Below are 23,955 nucleotides of genomic sequence, written 5' to 3'. Positions count from 1 at the left end.
GTTTCCCGGGTGTGGTATATGAGCCTCCTCCATCTCATCCTGTCCCTGTACCATTCTTCCTCCACCAACTTGTCCCAATCATGACCTCTCAGCAGTACATCGTTCTTAACTAAATCTGTCCATTTCCTTCGTGGCCCTCCAACGGATCTTCTTCCTTCTACTTTTCTGTCAAATTCCTTCCTTGCAGTTCTGTTTACTGGCATCCTCTTCATGTGACCAAACCACTTCAGTCTTGATATCTGAATCTTATTGAGCAGAGAATCATCTATTCCAACTTCTTCTCTAATTTTCTCATTCCTAATCTTGTCTTTCCTGGTTTTCTGGATCATAGTGCGTAGGAATTTCATTTCAGCTGCCTGAAGTTTGGAATTATCACTATTGGTCAGTGTTGTGGTTTCGAGACTGTATGTAAGAATGGGTGTATAATAGAACTTGTACAATGTCATTTTTGTTTTCATGGGTATTTGCTCATCCCACAGCAGGTGTCTTACCTGGTGGTAAAATTGTGTTGCCTTATTGATTCGATTGTTCATCTCATGTTTTGCTAGGTTGTCATTTGATATAACGCTACCCAAGTATTTGAAAACTGGAACGCTGTCCAGTTCTTCATTTAACATGACTATTGGTTCTGCTCCTTCCCCATATACTTTCATCACCACCGTCTTGGTCTTGCTGATGTTTAAACCATATTTCTTAAACTCCTCATTCCAGCTTTGCATTCTCTCCCCCATTCCTCTTCTGAGTCACTCCAGATTGCAACATCATCTGCAAATGTGAAGGCTTTGATATCTCCATGCTCTTTCCTTAATAGATTTCATTACTACATCCATTCCAATAATAAATACAAGTGGTGACAATGAGCTGCCCTGCTGCACTCCTCTCTTTGTTTCAAACCAGTCCGACAAACCACATCCTACTTGAATACAGCTTCTATTCCCACTATACAACATTTTCACTTTGTCTACAAGGCTGTCTCGCACTTGAAGTTCTTTCATGCATTGCCAAATTCTTTCCCTTGGTACACTGTCGTATGCTTCCTCAATGTCCAAAAATATTAGAAATAAAGGCTTGTTCTTCTCCCTGTATTTTTCCATTAGCATCCTAATTGCAAATATAAGGTCTGTAGTTGACCTTCCTGGTCTGAAACCATACTGCTCTTCTTCCAAAATTTTCAGGACGAGACAGTAGTGTGATACCACGGTAATTAGTATATTTTCGTCGGCTTCCTTTCTTGAACAGAGGTACAATGATGCCCATCTTCCAGTCCTCTGGAATAGTATTTTCCTCCCATATCTTGTTGAGCAGTCTGTAGAGCCAGTGGATTCCTGGAATTCCTGCTATCAGCATATCTGCATTTAGTTCATCTATGCCCACTGCCTTTCCTTTCTTCATGCTCGAGCACATTTTCAACCTCAAGCCATGTAATTGGTGGTTCAGTTGTGGTTCCTCGACTTGGCTCTCCTCTATACGTTGTTATGTTTTCTGTATCTTCATTCAGCAGCTTTTCGAAATAGATCTTGAGTTCTTGTTTAATTTCTCCCTCTTCTTGTGCCAGAGTTCCATCATCACGTTCTATTGCTTTTATGGTCTCTTGATCCCTTCGCTTATTTTTCACTACTCTGTATAGCAATTTCATATTTCCTCTACTGTCCTCTTCCAGTTTGTCTGCAAACTCATTCCATTTCTTCTCTTTTTCTTCCCTTACAATGTTCTTTACAGCAAGTTTCTTGTTCCTGTATACTCCTTGAAGTCTTTGTATTTCTTGTTCATTTCGTTCTTGTCCCTGTTTTTGTTTTTCCTTGTCCAGTGCCTTCTTTATTTGGTTTCTTTCTTTCACCGCTGTTTTCACTCTATCGTTCCACCATGGTGTCTCCTTTTTTCTTTTGATAGAACTTGTAACTCCACATAGGTTTTTGGCTTCGACCCACAAAGGTGTCGTTGAAGGCCTTCCACTCTTGATTAACGCTGGTTACTTCACCCTTAGGCAAACTCTGCAGAATCCTTAGTTTGTATTCTTCCTTTATTTGGACTTCTTGCAACTTCTAAGTTTTAACCCTTGGTTTTTTCATAATAATTTTCTGCGTTTCATTAGTCTTATGTTTGAAGTCTACTACCAACAATATGTGGTCACTATCCATGCTTTCACTAGGGATGATCTTTACATCTGTGATGTACCTGCCATCTTTATTCGTGAAGCCATTTCATATCAGTAATAAACCATCAGATGTTGTTAAGCGGTTGGCACAGCCTACCCATAACACAGTGGTTCACAGACTTTGACTTGATAGTGACTTGAAGAAGAAGAGATTATCTTATGTCAGCACAATTAGAAAGAATGAAAGATGTCTGCCAGCTGAGCGTACGAATGTGAAACAAGGGACAGTAAAGTCACCAATATTTGGTTTCAATGAACATGCCACTTTCGTCTCCTATGTTCCTAAGAAAAACAGAATTGTCCTGCTCGTTTCCAGTCATCATTCAGATGATGACTCAATTGATGATGAAACTGGAGAAAATGCCAAACCTATAATTATGACATGCTACAACGGGTGGAGTAGATGACGTGGATAAAATGTGTGGGAGTTACAACGTAGCCCGAAATACCACACGTTGGCCACTAGTTATTTTCTCTGCTATGTTGAATGTAGCTGGCATAAATGGGGACGGAATGAATGTCAGTAGGAGGAGACTGTTTCTGAGAACACTATCTGAACAGTTGGTGTCAGAAGAGATTAGGCGAAGGAGCATGAATCCAACAAGTCTCCAATCTACACTGTGTTTCCAACTTGAAAAGTATTGACCTGCAGAGCAAGACAAAGAAGCAATAGCCACTGGAATTACCCTTCCTCCAATTGCTGAAAAGAAACGATGTGACACTTGCAAGCTCGCTAAACTGAAGAGGATCACTAGAATGACAAGGCACAGCTGCAGGAAGTGCAAGAAACATTTCTGCCTGGAACACGGAAGAATGATTTGTCACGAATGCTTTGAAAATCTGGACTTGGGAAAATAAAAGGAAAGATGAACAGCTCATTCTGTATTTTTTCTTTAGTTCTGTACTACATTGCATACTTTGTTATTATTACCTACTTCAAATTCTGTGAATAAGGTTATGATATAACATGCTACAGTTCTTATTGTTGAGTATATTATTGTGTGTGAAATAAATATTACCTAAGAGATGTGACACTGAGCATTCTTGTAATATTTGAAAAAGGATAAAACAACCTGCAGGACTTTATTGTTGCTGCTAACAATGGAAATAAGAGTAAAAGGAATGTCAATATTATTTAACTCAATTATATCCAAACATGTCTACAGTAAATGTATTTTTAAAACTAATAACACAATGGCGCCTCCTAGTTGCCGCGCGACTTATCATGACGAAATTAGAGCGCGACCGACGGAGGGTTAATCTGAGTAGACTGTGTATGGATAACAATACAAGTAGAATTCCCCGGAATGGGAAAAGATCTGACCCTTTCTAAAACAGAACTGGTTTAAGGCAAGGCAATGCTTTAGACCCTGTTCTTTTCAATATTGCTCTTGAAAAATTATTAATCACTGAAATTAGTTCCGGCGGGAATACATCTCGGACAGTATCATAAAGTGATATTGTACTCATAGGGAGAAATGAGACTGAAATACGGAAATTGTTCATTGAATTTGAGGAGACAGTGTTAAAATTAGGCCTCAAGAATTAACGGCCAATAGACTCAGCACATGATAATAAAGAGCAATATTGATGTGAATGAGAACCGGTCACTTCTGATTACTGGTAAACATACTTTTGAACGAGTTGAGCTTGTTCCTAGGAGTTATGATTAGCGAACAGAATCAAAGAGAAGTGGAAATCAAAGTTAGAATACAGAATGCTAACAAGGTGTACTACTCTCTACAGCTTCTACTGGGATCACATTTTTGATGAGAAATACAAAACTGAAAATATGCAATACTGTAAACAGACTCAGGGATAGGTTTAAAGAAATTGTTGAGGAATGCAAAAACAGGTTAGTACCTTTAAGGGAGGTAAGGAATGGTAAAGACCCACCTTATCATAATAGAGAAATAAAGAGACTAAGAAGGAGGTGCAGACTGGAAAGAAATAGAGTTAGAAATGGCTGTGGAAGTAAGGAGAAATTGAAGGAACTTGTTAGAAAATTGAATCTAGCAAAGAAGGCAGCTAAGGATAACATGATGGCAAGCATATTTAGTGAAGAATGGAAGGGTATGTATAGGTATTTTAAGGCAGAAACAGGTTCCAAGAAGGACATTCCAGGAATAATTAATGAACAAGGGGAGTGTGTGTGTGAGGATCTTCAAAAGGCAGAATTATTCAGTCAGCAGTAAGTAAAGATTGTTGGTTACAAGGAAAATGTTGAGACAGAGGAGGAGACTAAGGCTGAAGAAGTATTAAAATTTACATATGATAACAATGACATTTACAATAAGATACAAAAGTTGAAAACTAGAAAAGCGGCTGGAATTGATCAGATTTCTGGGGATATACTAAAGACAATGGGTTGGGATATAGTACCATATCTGAGGTACTTATTTGATTATTGTTTGGTCGGAGGAGCTATACCAGATGAATGGAGAGTTGCTACTGTAGCCCCTGTGTATAAAGGAAAGGGTGATAGACATAAAGCTGAAAATTACAGGCCAGTAAGTTTGACATGCGTTGTATGTAAGCTTTGGGAAGGCATTCTTCCTGATTATATTAGACATGTTTGTGAAATTAATAACTGGTTCGATAGAAGAAGGATATTCCACTGAAGCTCAACTTGTAGGATTCCAGCAAGATATAGCAGATATCTTGGATTCTGGAGGTCAAATGGACTGTAACGCGATTGACCTGTCTAAAGCATTTGATAGGGTGGATCATGGGAGACTACTGGCAAAAATGAGTGCAATTAGACTAGACAAAAGAGTGACTGAATGGGTTGCTATATTTCTAGAAAATAGATCTCAGAGAATTAGAGTAGGCGAAGCTTTATGTGACCCTGTAATAATTAAGAGGGGAATTCCTCAAGGCAGTATTATCGGACCTTTATGTTTTCTTATATATATAAATGATATGAGTAAAGGAGTGGAATCGGAGGTAAGGCTTTTTGCGGATGATGTTATTCTGTATAGAGTAATAAATAATTTATAAGATTCTGAGCAACTGCAAAGTGACCTCAATAATGTTGTGAGATGGACAGCAGGCAATGGTATGTTGATAAACGGGGTTAAAAGTCAGGTTGTGACTTTCACAAATAGAAAAAGTCCTCTCAGTTTTAATTACTGCATTGATGGGGTGAAAGTTCCTGTTGGGGATCACTGTGTAAGTATCTAGATGTTAATATAAGGAAAGACCTTCATTGGGGTAATCACATAAATGGGATTGTAAATAAAGGGTACAGATCTCTGCACATGGTTATGAGGGTGTTTAGGGGTTGTAGTAAGGATGTAAAGGAGAGGGCATATAAGTCTCTGGTAAGACCCCAACTAGAGTATGGTTCCAGTGTATGGGGCCCTCACCAGGATTACCTGATTCAAGAACTGGAAAAAATCCAAAGAAAAGCAGCTCGATTTGTTCTGGGTGATTTCCGACAAAAGAGTAGCGTTACAAAAATGTTGCAAAGTTTGGGTTGGGAAGAATTGAGAGAAAGAAGAAGAGCTGCTCGACTACGTGGTATGTGATACAGATGTTGATTTCCACAGGGAACTTAAAATATTTGTCCTGAATGAGTAAATTTATAATACCAATATAATGGTCTGTTATTGGACATTATAAATTTTCCGGCTAACTCATTCGTTGGTTGCCTGCGTTTTGCCCTCGTGTGCTAAGTTAGGCTCGTCAGTTGGGACTTAATATATAAGTAATAATAATAACAACATAAACGTTTCCACCTTTTCAATACTAAAATATATTCACAAAATTATAAATTACACGGTACTAGTTTCGACCCATCTAGGGGTCATCATCAGCCGTATTGGAGCAAAGATCACTTTTGACGAAATCCTAAGAAAATGTTATTTTAAAGAATAACAAGTGAAATGAGATGTTATTATAGTAAAAGTTAATAATACAAGGAATATACATACTAAGAGGTTTTTAACAAAGAATAAAGTATAAATGGGGTGTTGTAAAAATTATAATCATGGAAATCAGTAAGGTCTTGTATTGAAATGACATATATAAAATTATATATGGCTTAGGAAGAGGGCTTAAGGTGGGGCTGAAGGGTGCGGGAGAAAGTGTACTTGTCTTGGAAAAGTACCTTTGATTAAATTTAGGATTGAGTTTAGGTTGGCTGCATTATTGTTTCTGAGGAAAGTGATAAATAGATCGAAGAGTATGTTGGGTTTCTCTGAGATTTCATTGAGATTGTGACTGGCATTAAAGTATTGGTCTAGGTGTATGTAGTAATTTTCCATTATGTTGAGTGAAGGGCCCTTGTTTGCTAATACGAGGATGTCCATGTCTTGTTCAATATTGGTGAAATTATGGTTATAATCTTGCATGTGTTGGCCGATGGCTGAAAACCTGTTGTATTTTATTGCGTTAGTGTGCTCGTGGTATCTGATAATGAAGTTTCTCCCGGTTTGCCCGATGTAGGTTTTTTTACAGGTGGTACACAATCTGCGGAATCGCAAAATTCAACGGCTTCAGCAATCATTTTATAGAAAGGATAATCAATAAACACAAACATCGCCCAAAAACTACCCTCAAAAAAGAAATAACCAAACCTCTAACATTTTCCACCTTCACGTTCAACAATGATATCTACAAGTTAACCAACATCTTTAAGAAACAAGGCGTTAAAATAGCCTTCAAAACCAACAATAAGAACATGAACGTTTTATACAATACTTCACACATCAACAAGACCAGCAGTTTTTTAAAATCAGGAGTTTATAGGATCAAATGTACCACCTGTAAAAAAACCTACATCGGGCAAACCGGGAGAAACTTCATTATCAGATACCACGAGCACACTAACGCAATAAAATACAACAGGTTTTCAGCCATCGGCCAACACATGCAAGATTATAACCATAATTTCACCAATATTGAACAAGACATGGACATCCTCGTATTAGCAAACAAGGGCCCTTTACTCAACATAATGGAAAATTACTACATACACCTAGACCAATACTTTAATGCCAGTCACAATCTCAATGAAATCTCAGAGAAACCCAACATACTCTTCGATCTATTTATCACTTTCCTCAGAAACAATAATGCAGCCAACCTAAACTCAATCCTAAATTTAATCAAAGGTACTTTTCCAAGACAAGTACACTTTCTCCCGCACCCTTCAGCCCCACCTTAAGCCCTCTTCCTAAGCCATATATAATTTTATATATGTCATTTCAATACAAGAACTTACTGATTTCCATGATTATAATTTTTACAACACCCCATTTATACTTTATTCTTTGTTAAAAACCTCTTAGTATGTATATTCCTTGTATTATTAACTTTTACTATAATAACATCTCATTTCACTTGTTATTCTTTAAAATAACATTTTCTTAGGATTTCGTCAAAAGTGATCTTTGCTCCAATACGGCTGATGATGACCCCTAGATGGGTCGAAACTAGTACCGTGTAATTTATAATTTTGTGAATATATTTTAGTATTGAAAAGGTGGAAACGTTTACGTTGTTATTATTATTACTTATATATTATTCTCAGTTCAATACGGACCAAAAACATGAAATTCATAACCATTAATAAGTTGGGACTTAGCACACCACCCAAGACCATTATATTGGTATTATAAATTTACTCATTCAGGACAAATATTTTAAGTTCCCTATGGGAATCAACATCTGTATCATCTGATGGCCAGGCAGGCATCAAATTTTGGAAATGAGACATAGCTCTCATAGTGCATTGGCACTGCTGGTGGCTACAAGTAGCCTATTCAGTGGCCTCCACGGTATGCACTAGCCTTGCGTCTTGGGTGGTGTGCTAAGTCCCAACTGACGAGCCTAACTTAGCACACACGAGGGCGAAATGCAGGCAACCAACGAATGAGTTAGCCGGAAAATTTATAATGTCCAATAACGGACCATTATATTGGTATTAAGCGGTATGTTCCGAGCTGTCAGCAGAGAGGTGGCATGGAATTACATTAGTAGACGAATAAGTTTGAGTCGCGTTTATAAAAGTAGGAAAGATCACAATATGAAGATAAAGTTGGAATTCAAGAGGACAAACTGGGGCAAATATTAATTTATAGGAAGGGGAGTTAGGGATTGGAATAACTTACCAAGGGAGACGTTCAATAAATTTCCAATTTCTTTGAAATCATTTAGGAAAAGGCTAGGAAAACAACAGATAGGGAATCTGCCACCTGGGCGACTGCCCTAAATGCAGATCAGTATTGACTGACTGATACTGTGATCAGGGCAGTTCTAACTTATGGTTCAGAATAATGGAGTTTAACAACAACAAAAAAGAAAGAACATCTGTTGCAGGTTTTCGAAAATAAAGTTAGGAAAATATTTGGACCGTACTTTGATTCTATATCTCAAACCTGGTATAAGAAATCAAATAAAGAAATACACTCACTATCACAGCAAGCACCAATAATCAGCATCATCAATTCCAGAAGACTTCAATGGACTAGTCACCTTCTAAGGATGGAAAACGATAGGATGGTGTTACAAATCTTTAAAGAAGAACTAACAGGAAAAAGACCAGTGGGAAGACCACGTAGCTCCTGGAAAAACAAAATCCTCAAGCTAGGTAGACGTCTGGCCTTTTTGCTGGCAGGACCTAGTGTTTACAGTGCACTATGTCTTCTGGTATGGGCTAGAGCAATTTTGTTACTTTCATTGATCTGTCTCTGTCTTATACTTGGCTTTGACAATATGAAAGTGACTGGGGTATGAGCGATGCTAGTAATGCCATTCCTTATGCAGCCAGTCCCTGCTATGAGTGGTGTGAAAATGTTGCTCATAGGGTCGGTTGGTGCATGCATTTCAGTGGGCTTGGCAGGCTGATATGTAATAGCAACTTCTGGCTCGGTGAGGAAAGCAACGGGAAACTACCTCACTCCTCATTTCCCTAGTACACCTCTTTAGTGATGCCTAGGCCATCTGTGACAGCTGATGGCAGAGCTGTTGAGGATCCAACCAGCCTTAGGGCTGAAGACTGAACATACATACATGTAGACGTCTGAATGTGAACAACTCACAAGAACTCTCCCAAAACAAAGTTCAGTGGAGGCAATTTGTGAGATCGGCACGGGATCTTCACGTCACATAGATGCCTGCTGAGTGAATGAGTGAAAATCTTCATGCAATGACACAGTAATGCTATTCCTCTGTAGTTCTCACACAGTGCCTTATTACCTTTTTTAAAAATAGGTACAATAATTGCCCTTGTCCAATCATCAGGAATCTCTACGTCAGTTCATACTATATTCATTATTCTATACAGCCACTGCATTCCAACAGGTCCTGCACCTTTAATCAATTCCACTGTGATGTTATCTATTACAGGGATTTTGCCATTTTTCATTTTTGAAATACCTTTTCCTACATCCGACATTTGTAGATCTTCTCTTCCTATTTCATCTGATCGTTTACACATCTCTTTCACTGTAATGGTGATCTTTCTTTGATCTTCATTTATTTTCTTGGGTTCATTTGTTTCATTTCGTCCTTCAACAGTGTCGAGGGTGGATCTTCACTATCACAGAGAGAATGTTACCACCTACGTAAACCGCCGCACGGGGAGACCACAGGTGTTTAACGAATGGATATCACGTCACCTCCGCAGAACCATACTGGGCGCTCGACGGGCTACTGTGAGTCAGTTCACCGTCCAGTTGAATGTTGGGAGTCAGGAACCCATTTCTACCAGACTGTAAGGAGGCAACTGCACCGTATAGGCTTCACCATTAAGAGATAAGAATTTCATAGTGTTCCGTATTGAAGTGAGTTCACTATTAAGTTGAAAGAAGATATATGATGGCTCAACCTTTCAATACTATTAAAATAAATATGTTTTACATTCCTACTTAATTATAACTGGTACCAGTTTTGACCAGTATTCTTGGTCATCATCAGCCGATCACAAATAAGTATAAAAGACAATGCACAGGCAAATAAAATGTGAAGTTTAAATAATTCCATCAGTTGCTGTTTGTGAAGCATTAAAACACTTTAAGGAGCACTATGTGTTGAAATTTCAGCCAATCACAAATAAGTATAAAAGATGATGCACAGGTAAATAAAATGTGACGATTAAATAATTCCATCAGTTGCTGTTTGTGAAGTACTAAAACACTTTCAGGAGCACTGTGTGTTGAAATTTCAATGTTATGAAGAAGTCTAGAATCAAATACGTATTTTTCAGTTGCAGTTCATGAGGCACTGTACAATTTTAGGGGTCAGCACTGCGTGTCGATAGTTCCGCTCCTCAAGTGTTCCAATTTTGCGCTTTTTAGTATTTTTCTCTCTTCACAATTGTTTTTTCTATGTAATACCGTATTTACGCGAATAATCCCCGCACCCTAACTTTAGGAAGGCTGATTTTGAAAAAAAAAAAGAAGTCAATATTGACTCAAATACAACCCGCACCCCTATTTCGTGCCTCAAATTTTTTAAAAAAATATGCGGGTATTATTTGCGTAAATACGGTAGGTTTCAATAACTTCAAGAAGCTAACGAATTTCTTTAACTTGGATATATTTCTTTCGACAAATAATATACAACTATATTGCACTATTTCACTCATATCAGCATTTAAAGGCTTGATACTTGAACTTTTTAAATTTTTTCATCGGATTTCCATTAACTTTTGGAAGCACAGTGCCGACCGGCACGTCTTGCACTCTTCACAAACTTGCCCCGTACTATATTTACGTATTTGATCTAAGACTTCTTCAATATTTTCGGAACTATTGACACGCAGTGCTGACCCCTAAAATTATACAGTGCCTCATGAACTGCAACTGAAAAATATGTATTTGATTCTAGACTTCTTCATAACATTGAAATTTCAACACACAGTGCTCTGTAAGTGTTTCAGTGCTTCACAAACAGCAACTGACGGAATTATTTCAACTTCATATTTTATTTACCTGTGCATTGTCTTTTATACTTATTTGTGACCGGCTGATGATGACAAAGTATACTGGTCAAAACCGGTACCAATTATAATTGTACCATTTCATTGCCCTAGTTATTAAAAACGGCGTACTGAAATCGTCATTTGCCGAGAATAACGGCAAAGTTCCGTAAATCATGCGGCAGAATATACGAATTTGAACATACAGACATGTGGAATCACAGAGGCCGTAAATATGAAGTAAGAAATACAGACTAACGGAATCCGAGTGGCCATTAATATAAGGTAAAAGATACAGACAAACGGAATCCAAGTGGCCGTGACTTAGATAAACGCAGGAACTTCAAATTATTAAAAACCAACAGTAGGAACAACCAAGGATCGCATTAAAAGAAAAGACACGGAAAGTTTCAAGAAGCTACTAACACAAACAAATAGCAGATTTTAGGGAGAAGATTCTAAAATTATCGAGAAATTTAATTAACGTACGAATTTAACGTTAAGAATTTCATATTTAGGTTCCGTATTGAAACAAGATTTACATCAAAGAAAGGACAATAAGTTCCACCTTTTCAATGAAGTATTATACTAGCATCTTTTCAGTTTATTTTCAAAAAGTTATGCCATAAATAAGGTGTTCTGATGTACTTGGAGTGCATAATTGGTGCATATCGAATTGTACGTTACCAAGATCATAAATAACATCAACTTATTGCCAAATGTGAGTAGATATACGTTAAATATTTGTATATTTTGACAAAATGAAATGCATAGTGTCAGGAATAGAAGTTGTTGATCCATAAAATATCAATTTTATTGAGATGTGGAATTATATGAGTCGAGCGTTACATTGAGTAGATTAGATGAAGTTTATATATGCGGCAATGTAAAGATATGAGGGAAATATGAGGTAAGGAGTGCGAATGATATGAATAATAGATATCCTTGAATATATTATTTGAGGAATTATAATAAAAGTACGACGTATGAGGAAAGCATTTCATGTACGGTTAATTAATGTAATTGTGTGTAATGCAGTGATGGATTAAGGTTTTATTTGACGCTAATAGCGACATGATACATGGAATAACCTATAACGTGAGGTAATGGCAAGGTGATAATGGATTTACAGGATGTTAATAAATTATGGTCATCGAAAATAATCACAAATAACCTATAATTCGGACTATTATGGCAAACTCAAAGAGAATTTCACATGCTATCTAATATTTAAATTGATTTAAGCTGAAACAGCAGATTATTGTTGGCAGGTATGATATTAGTGTCATCATAATATTAGCTTATCGCTATTAATGGGTTAGGAAGTGTCATCTAAGGTATTCCTTGACTAATTGCAAATATATAATTGAATTTATGAAGCGATGATGAAACATTTCTTATTCTGCGTGTGTGTGTGTTTTTTTTTTTAGATGGTAAAGTTAGTTGCAGAAAGCATAGACAGATAATTACAAAAAACCATCTCGGATTCTAAAGTTTGAAACTTTGTAATATATCAAAACTAGGTAAACAATCAAAACTGGATTTCATGTCAGAACTTGACAGTTTCTTAAAATCTAATAATTAATGAGAATTTGATTTTATTCACAAAATAATTTCATTCTTATTTTACTCTTGTTATGTCATTTATATAATTTCAAGATAATTAATTCCTTAATGTCAACATGAAGAATTATACGAATATTATTTTTAATAAGAGGATGAAAAGATGAACTCATCGTATAATTTAAATCCATGAATTAAGAGAATTATTTGATGAGACCTTGGACAATAATGAGATAGTTGTTGAGTGATGATCATGAATCAAAGGTTATGATAAACGCAACGACTTCAAGACATTTTTTTTTGGATGAAATACCAATGTACATTAAAAAATTTTGGAAAACATTTAGCTCATCTAGGGATAATAATATAAATTTGAATAAATATTAATCATTAAGAATTTAAGCCATTTATATATTATTTATAGATAATAATAAATAATTCCGTGTGGCTATTCCTAGCCGAGTGCAGCCCTTGCAAGGCAGACCCTCCGATGAGGGTGGGCGGCATCTGCCATGTGTAGGTAACTGCGTGTTATTGTGGTGGAGGATACTGTTATGTGTGGTGTGTGAGTTGCAGGGATGTTGGGGACAGCACAAACACCCAGCCCCCGGGGCATTGGAATTAACCAATTAAGGTTAAAATCCCCGACCCGGCCGGGAATCGAACCCGGGACCCTCTGAACCGAAGGCCAGAATGCTGACCATTCAACCAACGAGTCGGACATTTATAGATTACAAGATTATTTTAAGGTAATATCTTACCTGATAATGGTAATTAATTGAGTTTAAAACCAAGTCTTTATGGCCAAATGATCCAATCAATGTTTGCATATGCTGAAAGATAGGAAAGATAATTCTCAGTCGGATTCACGTTAAGAATGCTGATATAACTTACCATATTCCCTGAGATGTTATTCGTCGTTAGCCGTGGATTTTCTTGAATGCCGAGGGTGACCAAAAAGAGAGATAGGCACAGGAGCACGGCACATAATTAAGTAGGAATGTAAAACTTACAATTCTTATTTTAATAGTATTGAAAGTTTGAACCATCATACATTTTTCAACTTAATAGGCTTCACCAGCTGACAACCAACTCGTGTCCCTTAGCTCAACGACATGCATGGGCCTGCGAACATTGGCAATGGAACAGTGGCGGCATGTGGTATGGTCTGATGAATTCCGGTTCCAGTTGTATTGAGCTGATGGGCGTGTGAGAGTGTGGCGTACGCCACTTGAAGCTATGGATTTTATGGGACAACAAGGTTGTGTCTAGGCGGGATGTGGCTCAATTCTGGTCTGGGCGGCATTCTCATGGTCGCACTTAGGCCCCAATGTCCGGCTGCAAGGAGCGCTGACAGGTGCATGTTATGTATATATTCCTTCAGACCATCTACATTCCTTTCTGGCCCTAGAATGGAGATGCCATGTTTCAACAGGACAGTGCACCATGTCACCGCTCTGTGGTGGAACGCAGGTGATTGGAGGAGCACTCCAGTGAAGTTAAGACCATGGATTGGTCCTCCAGATCCCCTGATCTTAAGCCAATTGAGCATTTATGAGATGCTGTCGATGCTGGTGTAGGCTCATGAACCCCGCAGCAACTACACAAGACCAATTACTGTGGGTAGCAGTGAAAGATGCGTGGATCCAGATCCCTCCAGAATGATTACAACACCCTGTACACAGAGATGAGATATCTATTAGGTTCCACCTATTCAAAACTAATTATGTGTTGATGTTAGTAATAACTTTTATTCAACTTGGGACCGGTTTTGACACATAAAATGTCATCATCAGCCATAAAATGAATCACGGTGAATGGATGGTTAATGATTTTTAATGATCATTTTTCAATATGTATCCAGAATACTTTTGATTATTATGTCCTTGCTTATATATTTGTGATTCATTTTATGGCTGATGATGACATTTTGTGTGTCGAAACTGATCCCAAGTTGAATAAAAGTTATTACTAACATCAACACATAATTAGTATTGAATAGGTGGAACCTAATAGATATCTCATCTCTGTGATCTCAGTTCAATATGGGAACATCAATGAAGCTCATATCTTTAAACACCCTAAACAGTCGATGCCTTGCCCTACTGCTGCCATTTTGAGGGCTTGCGGAGGAGCAACTCGTTATTAACATCACATTCACTGCCTTCCCATGACTTTTGGCCACTCAACGTGTATGTAGATTACTAGAATGTAACAGTTACAAATATTTCAAGAAGTAAATGAGTAAAAATTACATTTTGTAAAAGTAACCATAATACGTAAAAATTACTCAAAAACAAGTAACTTAATTCAATTACTTTTACTCAATTGTCTCCCAACTCCGGTGTCTGTCAGCAGTAACTGACACTATACGTTTTTTATTATTTACCATACATTCAACACTGCTCCCGTGTAAAGCCGAGGCGGATCACTAGACCAAAATAAATGTTCTCATGTCCCAGGAGAAAGAAAAACACCCATAAAATAGATATATTCGTGTTTTCTTTGTTGAAAAGAAAAGGTGTACATATTGTAGAGAACAAATCTATCCTACATGAAAACATCAATATCCAATCTCAGATTTCAAAATTTCCTTTTGAATAAAATACAAGGTACATATGACACTGTGCATGCAGACAGTGGTAAAGTGCACAAGAGCTTACCTGATGACACAGTGGCTATAGTGCTAGGAGGTGTGAGAGTACTGGGCAGTTCGGGCAGAGGCTTGCCAGGTAAACTTGGCGGCAATTCAAGCAACATGGACAGAGTGGGGGCGCCTGTGGAATGAGACAAACACGGGGTGTTCAAGCAATGTGACGCATGCAAAGGGTATAAGCATTCAAAACACACACACAAAAGTAGCAAGTAGGGAGGATTTAAAGGTTGTTTTATGTTTGGGTAGAATTCAGTTCTCATGACTGATAGTACAAACAGGGAAGGGAGAACCACATCCAAATATCAGTACACTATACAATATCAAGAAGTAATATATATGTTTTTTGCTAGTGGCTTTACGTCACACCGACACAGATAGGTCTTATGGTGACGATGGGATAGGAAAGGGCTAGGAGCTGGAAGGAAGCGGCCGTGGCCGTAATTAGGGTACAAGCCCCAGCATTTGTCTGGTGTGAAAATGGGAAGCCACAGAAAACCATCTTCCGGGCTGCCGAGAGTGGGATTCGAACCCTCTATCTCCCGGATGCAAGCTCACAGCTGCGCGGCCCTAACCGCATGGCCAACTCGCCCAGTAAGAAGTAATAGGGGATCTACACTTTTCTTAACATGGACACAACTTATCTTGCCTACACTGGCTGAGATTCTTACCAAGATCCATTTGGTGGCAATTTAAGAGGGTGTAATTACCTGCTAACTTTCCACCAAATGGCCAAAGTTGATCCCGGTTTGGAATATTAATCACATTACGATGAGACAGTCCCTGGGATAAGCTGAAGAAAGTTTCAAGTTAAGGAAGAAAATGTCATACTTTTCTTCCTTCATTTCTGGCAATACATTGCCAGCCACCATATCTCTAGGTAGATCCCTATTATATTCTGAAGCTTGAGTTCAGTACTTTTTATTTTTATTTTTACAATTTGCTTTAAGTCACACCGACACAGATAAGTCTTATGGCGGCGATGGGACAGGAAAGGCCTATGAGTGGGAAGGAAGCAGCTATGGCCTTAATTAAGGTACAGCCCCAGTATTTGCCTGGTGTGAAAATGGGAAACCATGGAAAACCATCTTCAGGACTGCCGACAGAGGGGTTCGAACCCACTATCTCTCAAATACTGGATACTGGCCGTGCTTAAGCGAATACATATATGGCCAACTCGCCTGGTAAGAAGTAATAGGGAATCTACACTTTTCTTAACATGGACACAACTTATCTTGCCTATATTGGCTGAGATTCTTACCAAGATCCATTTGGTGGCAATTTAAGAGGGTGTAATTACCTGCTAACTTTCCACCAAATGGCGAGTTCAGTACCAAGATATTAGAAACTTTTATCTTTAAACAATACTCACAATTTTTTAACAAGGAATACAAGCCTAGAGTACTCTGGAGTGGTCACTTATGGTGACTAGATGCAGTTCTTGTGCTTGGCAGTTTGACCAAGCTTTACATGTGTCTTTGGAAGAAAACACATTCACCAGGGCACCTTGATCCAGTTGTTTAAGGTGTACTTCAAAGATCTCACCAGCAAAATAAAAATACAAAAAGATGATGACTTGGCAAAGCTACTTAACTTATGTCATGGTCTGCAACTTAAACCACGTCAGAGTGGAATCCATCATTAGTCAGTACAAAATCATAAGCACAGAGCCGGTGCATAGTGGAGTAAAGAATCCAAAGTAAGCTTCGAGAAAGAAGGGAAAGGGTGTATACAAATCTTTGGTCAATTCTACAATAAAAAGTATTGCCCTCACAGGAATATGGTAGCCATATGCACATCACGCAGTTGTGTGCTTCAGTAGAGAAGCACAAATGGTTCAAAAGTTCATTATCTTTAAAACCAAAAATTGTTAAACAAAGCAAATCAAGTACTCCTGCCCTCACTGTTGCCTTTACCTTTCACTGAGAATCAGATGTACAAACAGATCACACATCAACATGTTTTACACATTTGCTCATTTCAGATTTTAGAACTCATTTAAAAAACATCCACTATGAAGCTTGTTACTATGGGCAAACTGCTATACTTGAGATATGCTACATTGCCACTAATGATTGGACAAGTCATTCAAACATCTTGAGAGCCTGTTTAAAACTGTGAGCGCTTGGTAGAAGTGTTTACTAGCCGGAGCGATTGAAATGGACGTACGACGAGAGAAGCTCAGTGAGGCTAAAATGGACATGATTATCTGCAACTGTTGTTGTCTTCGCTGTATAGTGAAATCAAACTGGCAAGCTCTATTAGAAAACATGGCCACAGTGGCATTTCGAAGTACTGCCACTACTCGTACTTGTTTGCACTTGCATTCCAATGGTGAACTGTGGCACAAAAACCACGGATCACTAAACTGAATGCTTGCTGCCAATTACAGTGGTGCAAAACATGTTGCCAGTTGACTCTGGGAGAATGGAAGAACATTGTATTGAACAATGAATCATGCAATATGTTGCAGCAGACCAATGGTCGTATATAGATCTGGCATGCATGCTCCCGCAGTGAAATATGGCAGAGGAGGCAATATGGTGTAGGCTCATTTTTTATGATTTGGCCTTGGTCCACTAGTTTTAGTTGTTCTAACGATGAATGCAAAAGACTATCAGGCAATATTGGACAATTCTATGCTGCCCACCCTGTGGCAATAATTGATTTTCAACATGACAGTGCAGTTGCTCAGAAACCAAAGGTCACAATCAAGAGGATTATCGAAATGGAAAGCCCAGATCTAAACCCAACCGAGGATCTTCGGCATGAGTTGCAGCACTGATTGACCGCCAAACCAGACTGCCTCAAAAGGGCTACATAACTGTTTGTCATGTTTCGGGAAGAATGGAAGAAAATACCAGTGGACATCTACCGAAACTTAGTGGAGAGTATTCTAGAAGGTGGTGATTATTGTTTTAAGAGGAAGTACAACTAGGCAACCATCCTCTATATAACACTAATCAGAGGGAAAAATGGAAGGGGTCCGACACTTCGAAAAATGAAGGTATCGGCCAAAGGAAGACAAGGGCCACGAAGGGCATGAAAATGAAAGACTCCCTAGCCCTCGCAAACCTAATAGCGTCGGGGTCGGAAAAGAACAAGAGTTGACCAAGGGAGGTCGGATAGGATAGCTGAAAGTGAGGAGCCTGGGACAAGTAAGTGGAAGCAATGCCGGACTCAGCTGAGGGCCCCGTGGTCGCCACCCCACGCTCCAAAGTTCAGAACCCCTGGGGCCCCTTTTAGTTGCCTCTTACAGGCAGGGGATACCGTGGGTGTTATTCTATACCAGTGGACATCTACCGAAACTTAGTGGAGAGTATTCTAGAAGAGTAAAGGTTATGGTAGTGACACTAGCAGCTCAGGAACCTAACAGCAATGTAGTGTATCTGCCATTTATCAGTCCTTTTGGAAGTACTGAACTGGCCTGGATGTAGGAGACTGTTTACTAATCCAGTCATTAGTGGCATTGTAGCATATATGCCATTCATTAGGCCTTATGGAAGTACCGAACTGGCCCGAATATAGGACATAATAATAATAATAATAATAATAATAATAATAATATTGGCTTTATGCCCAACTAACTACTTTTACGGTTTTTGAAGATGCCAAGATACCAGAATTCAGTCCTGCAGGAGTTCTTTTACGTGCCAATAAATCTACCGACACAAGGCTGACATATTTGAGCACCTTCAAATACCACCAGACTGAGCCAGGATTGAACTCGCCAAGTTAGGGTCAGAAGGCTTGCTCCTCAACCGTTCGAGCCACTCAGCCCGGCGAATATAGGACAACGTTTTTAATGTTAAAATGTACTGATAAAAACTTTAAACATCTCACATGTGCAGCATAACATTTAAAGATTAATTTTTGAGAAGGTCTATTCATATAATTCCTCAACTATATTGCCTTGCTGAAGCGGGAGACTCCATTTGCATAGCAGCTGAGCTCAAGGTCACGAATAAACCAACATTTCTTGAGCTTTAACAACTTTTTTTCAATTTGCAGTTTGTGATTTATTGTTGCTTGGGTTGGCATCTTTGTGTTAATGCATTCAGTTTGATTTCTATTCCAGTCAAAGCAGAGTGTGTGGAGTGCAGCAGTGTGTATTGTCACTTCAGTTTTTTTTTAAAAAAAAGAGAGAGGTCATGATCATCATCATTGTACAGTTCCAGTTTCTTGGGTACTGTAACTGAGCCTTTTCCACTTCCTCCTATCCATATACAACTTGTCATGGAGAACATCATCCACAGTCCATCCTCTGGCAACTAGATCAAACTAGATCATGTCCATCCATTGAGTTTTAGGTCTTTCTGCAGGTCTTTTTCCCTCCACCTGTCTTTCCAAATTTATTCTGGCTGTTCTTGTAGGCTCCATCCTCATCGCATGCCCGTACCACCATAGTCTGGATGTGCCAATTCTCTCTAATAGGGATGTCTTTATTCCGGCTTCTTTCCTCACCACCTCATTTCTTAACTTGTCCATCATGGTCTTCTGGATGGTGGATCTAAGAAATTTCATCTCTGATGCTTGCAGTCTTGATGAATCTCTTTTTGTGAGGGTGCACGCTTCAATACCATAGATTAATATTGGTATGAAACAGCTGTTAAACACAATCAGTTTCGCCAGGTTTGGAATCATATCATCCCATAAAAGTGTTCTTACTTGTTGGTAGAATTCTGATCCCTTTGGCATTCTGTTTGTAATTTCCTTTCTGACCAAATTATCACTGGAGATTACACTTCCCAGGTGAGGAAAACTATCCACACACTCTAGCTGGTGGTCTCCTAGTTTTACACTTGCTGGACGCCCTTCTCTGTTGACTGCCATCACCACTGTCTTGGTCTCGCTGATGTTGAGGTTATATTCCTGGAAATACAATTTCCATATGTTAAGACTACTCCTCTGCGAACCATGTGACCTTGCCGCGGTGGGGAGGCTTGCGTGTCCCAATGATGCAGATAGCCGAGACGCAGGTGCAACCATATCGGATGGGTATCTGTTGAGAGACCAGACTAACGAATGGTTCATCGAAAGGGGGGTAGCAGCCTTTCGATAGTTGCAAGGGCGGCAGTCTAGATGATTGACTGATACGGCCTTGTAATAATACTCAACATGGCTTAGCTGTGTTGATACTGCTACACGGCTGAAAGCAACGGGAAACTACAGCCGTACTAACTCCCGAGGACATGCAGCTCTTTCTGTATGAATGATGTACTGATGATGGCTTCCTCCCGAGTAAAATATTCCGAAGGTGAACTAGTCCCCCATTCGGATCTCCGGGTGGGGACTACACGAGAGGGGGCGATCATCAGGAAGATGGATACTGACATTCTGCGAGTCGGAGCGTGGAATGTTAGAAGTTTAGAACCGTTGTGGTAGGTTAGAGAACCTGAAAAGGGAGATGGATAGGCTAAAGTTAGATGTAGTTGGTATAAGTGAAGTACGTTGGCAGGAAGAACAAGATTTTTGGTCCGGCGACTACCGAATTATCAACACAAAATCAAACAGGGGAAATGCAGGAGTTGGTTTAATCATGAATAAGAAAATAGGGCAGCGGGTAAGCTACTACGACCAGCATAGTGAAAGAATTATTGTCGTCAAGATAGACACCAAACCAATGCCCACCACAATAGTGCAGGTCTATATGCCTACTAGTTCAGCGGATGATGAAGAAATCGAAAGAATATATGAGGAGATAGAAGATTTAATACAATATGTAAAAGGTGACGAGAATCTAATTGTGATGGGAGACTGGAATGCAGTGGTAGGCCAAGGAAGAGAAGGTAATACAGTAGGAGAATTTGGATTGGGACAAAGGAATGAAAGAGGAAGTCGGCTGGTTGAATTCTGCACTGATCATAATTTAGTCCTTGCCAATACTTGGTTCAAACACCACAAACGACGGCTGTATACATGGATGAGACCTGGAGACACCGGAAGGTATCAAATAGACTTCATTATGATTAGGCAGAGATTCAGAAACCAGGTGTTGGATTGCAAAACTTTCCCAGGAGCAGACGTGGACTCTGACCATAACTTGTTGGTCATGAAATGCCATCTGAAGTTGAAGAAATTGAAGAAAGGAAAGAATGCAAAAAGATGGGATCTAGACCAGTTGAAAGAAAAGAGTGTGAGGGATTGTTTCAAGGAACATGTTGCACAAGGACTAAATGAAAAGGCTGAAGGAAACACTATAGAGGAAGAGTGGAGAGTCATGAAGAATGAAGTCAGTAGGGCTGCTGAAGAAATGTTAGGAAGGAAGAAAAGATCAACTAAGAATCAGTGGATAACTCAGGAGATACTAGACCTGATTAATGAACGACGAAACTACAAGAATGCTAGAAATGAACAGGGCAGAAAAGAATACAGGCGATTAAAGAATCAAGTGGATAGAAAGTGCAAGGTAGCTAAGGAAGAATGGCTGAAGGAGAAGTGCAAGGATGTCAAAGGCTGTATGGTCCTGGGTAAGGTAGATGCTGCATACAGGAAAATCAAGGAAACCTTTGGAGAAAGGAAATCTAGGTGTATGAATATTAAGAGCTCAGATGGAAAGCCACTTCTAGGGAAAGAAGACAAAGCAGAAAGATGGCAGGAGCATATCCAACAGTTGTATCAAGGTAAAGATGTAAATAATTTGGTTCTGGAACATGAAGAGGCTGTTGATGCTGATGAAATGGGAGACCCAATTTTGAGGTCAGAGTTTGACAGAGCTGTGAGTGACCTCAATAGGAACAAGGCATCTGGAATTGATGACATTCCCTCTGAATTACTGACTGCCTTAGGAGAAACCAGCATGGCAAGGTTATTTCATTTAGTGTGCAAGATGTATGAGACAGGAGAAGTCCCATCCGATTTTCGGAAGAATGTTGTTATACCTATTCCCAAGAGAGCCGGTGCTGACAGGTGTGAAAACTACCACACCATTAGTTTAGTATCTCATGCCTGCAAAATTTTAACACATATTATTTACAGAAGAATGGAAAAACAAGTAGAAGCTGAGTTGGGATAAGATCAATTTGGCTTCAGAAGAAATGTAGGCATACGTGAAGCAATACTGACTTTACGTCTGATCTTAGAGGATCGAATCAAGAAGGACAAGCCCACATAAATGGCATTCGTAGATCTAGAAAAGGCATTCAATAATGTTGATTGGACCAAGCTATTTATGATTCTGAAGATGATAGGGATCAGATACCGAGAACGAAGAATTATCTACAACCTGTATAAAAATCAGTCTGCAGTGATAAGAATCGAGTGCTTTGAAAAAGAAGCAGCAATACAGAAAGGAGTGAGGCAAGGCTGCAGTTTGTCCCCTCTTCTTTTCAATGTTTACATAGAACAGGCAGTAAAGGAAATCAAAGAGAAATTTGGAAATGGAATCACAGTCCAAGGAGAGGAAATCAAAACCTTGAGATTTGCTGATGATATTGTTATTTTATCTGAGACTGCAGAAGATCTCGAGAAGTTGCTGAATGGTATGGATGAAGTCTTGGGTAAGGAGTACAAGATGAAAATAAATAAGTCCAAAACAAAAGTAATGGAGTGCAATCGAACGAAGGCAGGTGATGTAGGAAATATTAGATTAAGAAATGAAGTCTTAAAGGAAGTAGATGAATATTGTTACTTGGGTAGTAAAATAACTAACGATGGCAGAAGTAAGGAGGACATAAAATGCAGACTAGCACAAGCAAGGAAGAGCTTTCTTAAGAAAAGAAATTTGCTCACTTCAAACATTGATATCGGAATTAGAAAGATGTTTTTGAAGACTTTCGTGTGGAGCGTGGCATTGTATGGAAGTGAAACATGGATGATAACTAGCTCAGAAAGAAAGAGAATAGAAGCTTTTGAAATGTGGTGTTACAGAAGAATGCTGAAGGTGAGATGGATAGATCGAATCACGAATGAAGAGATACTGAATCGAATTGGTGAGAGGAGATCGATTCGGCTAAATTTGACGAAAAGAAGAGATAGAATGATAGGACACATCTTAAGACACCCAGGACTTGTTCAGTTGGTTTTTGAAGGAAGTATAGGTGGTAAGAACGGTAGGGGTAGACCAAGGTATGAATATGACAAGCAGATTAGAGCAGATATAGGATGCAATAGTTACGTAGAAATGAAAAGGTTAGCGCAGGATAGAGTGGCATGGAGAGCTGCATCAAACCAGTCTATGGACTGATGACTCAAACAACAACATGTTAAGACTGGTCTGTACTTCCTCTTGTGTTTCACCCAAATCATGATATCATCAGCAAAGGCCACTGCATTCAGTTCACCTAACTTTTCCTTGACGTTCTTCATTATATTGTCCATAACAGTGATAACCAGTAGTGGGGACAGTGCAATTCGTTGCTGAACGTCACTCTTGGTCTCAAACCACGATGCTTGAACGTCCCCAATTTGTAAACAGCTAGTACAGTCTTTGTACAACATCTGAATTTTCCTTACCAGTCCTTTAGGCACATTTCTTTTTCTCAGGCCCTCCCTGATTTTCTCTCTTATAACCAGGGAACGGATTTATATGTACTAATAATTATTGAAATATGTACATATATATTTAGTTATTTTTATTGAAATATGGAATTATATATGGACTTAAAATTACACATATAATATTAATTTCTATTTAATATCAATATATTTAATATCAAT

General features: G+C 38.8%; 1 protein-coding gene across 4 annotated transcripts in view; it reads right to left on the bottom strand.

The window, feature by feature from the left end:
• Positions 1 to 23,955, bottom strand: part of LOC136883405 (bromodomain-containing protein 8) — a 445,412-nt gene that overhangs the window by 211,914 nt on the left and 209,543 nt on the right. For 3 of the 4 annotated variants that reach the window (XM_067155679.2, XM_067155690.2, XM_067155708.2), the window contains one exon: positions 15,308 to 15,421. The exons of the other annotated variant lie outside the window; for it this stretch is intronic. In XM_067155679.2, the coding sequence (XP_067011780.2) occupies positions 15,308 to 15,421 (114 nt within the window). The remainder of the gene's footprint in view (positions 1 to 15,307; positions 15,422 to 23,955) is intronic. 4 annotated transcript variants of the gene reach the window in all.

The sequence above is a fragment of the Anabrus simplex genome, chromosome 1 (assembly GCF_040414725.1).
Source record: "Anabrus simplex isolate iqAnaSimp1 chromosome 1, ASM4041472v1, whole genome shotgun sequence".
Taxonomy (NCBI): domain Eukaryota; kingdom Metazoa; phylum Arthropoda; class Insecta; order Orthoptera; family Tettigoniidae; genus Anabrus; species Anabrus simplex.
Note: the sequence above shows the minus strand (reverse complement) of the source record. Positions and strands in the feature narration are given on the sequence as shown.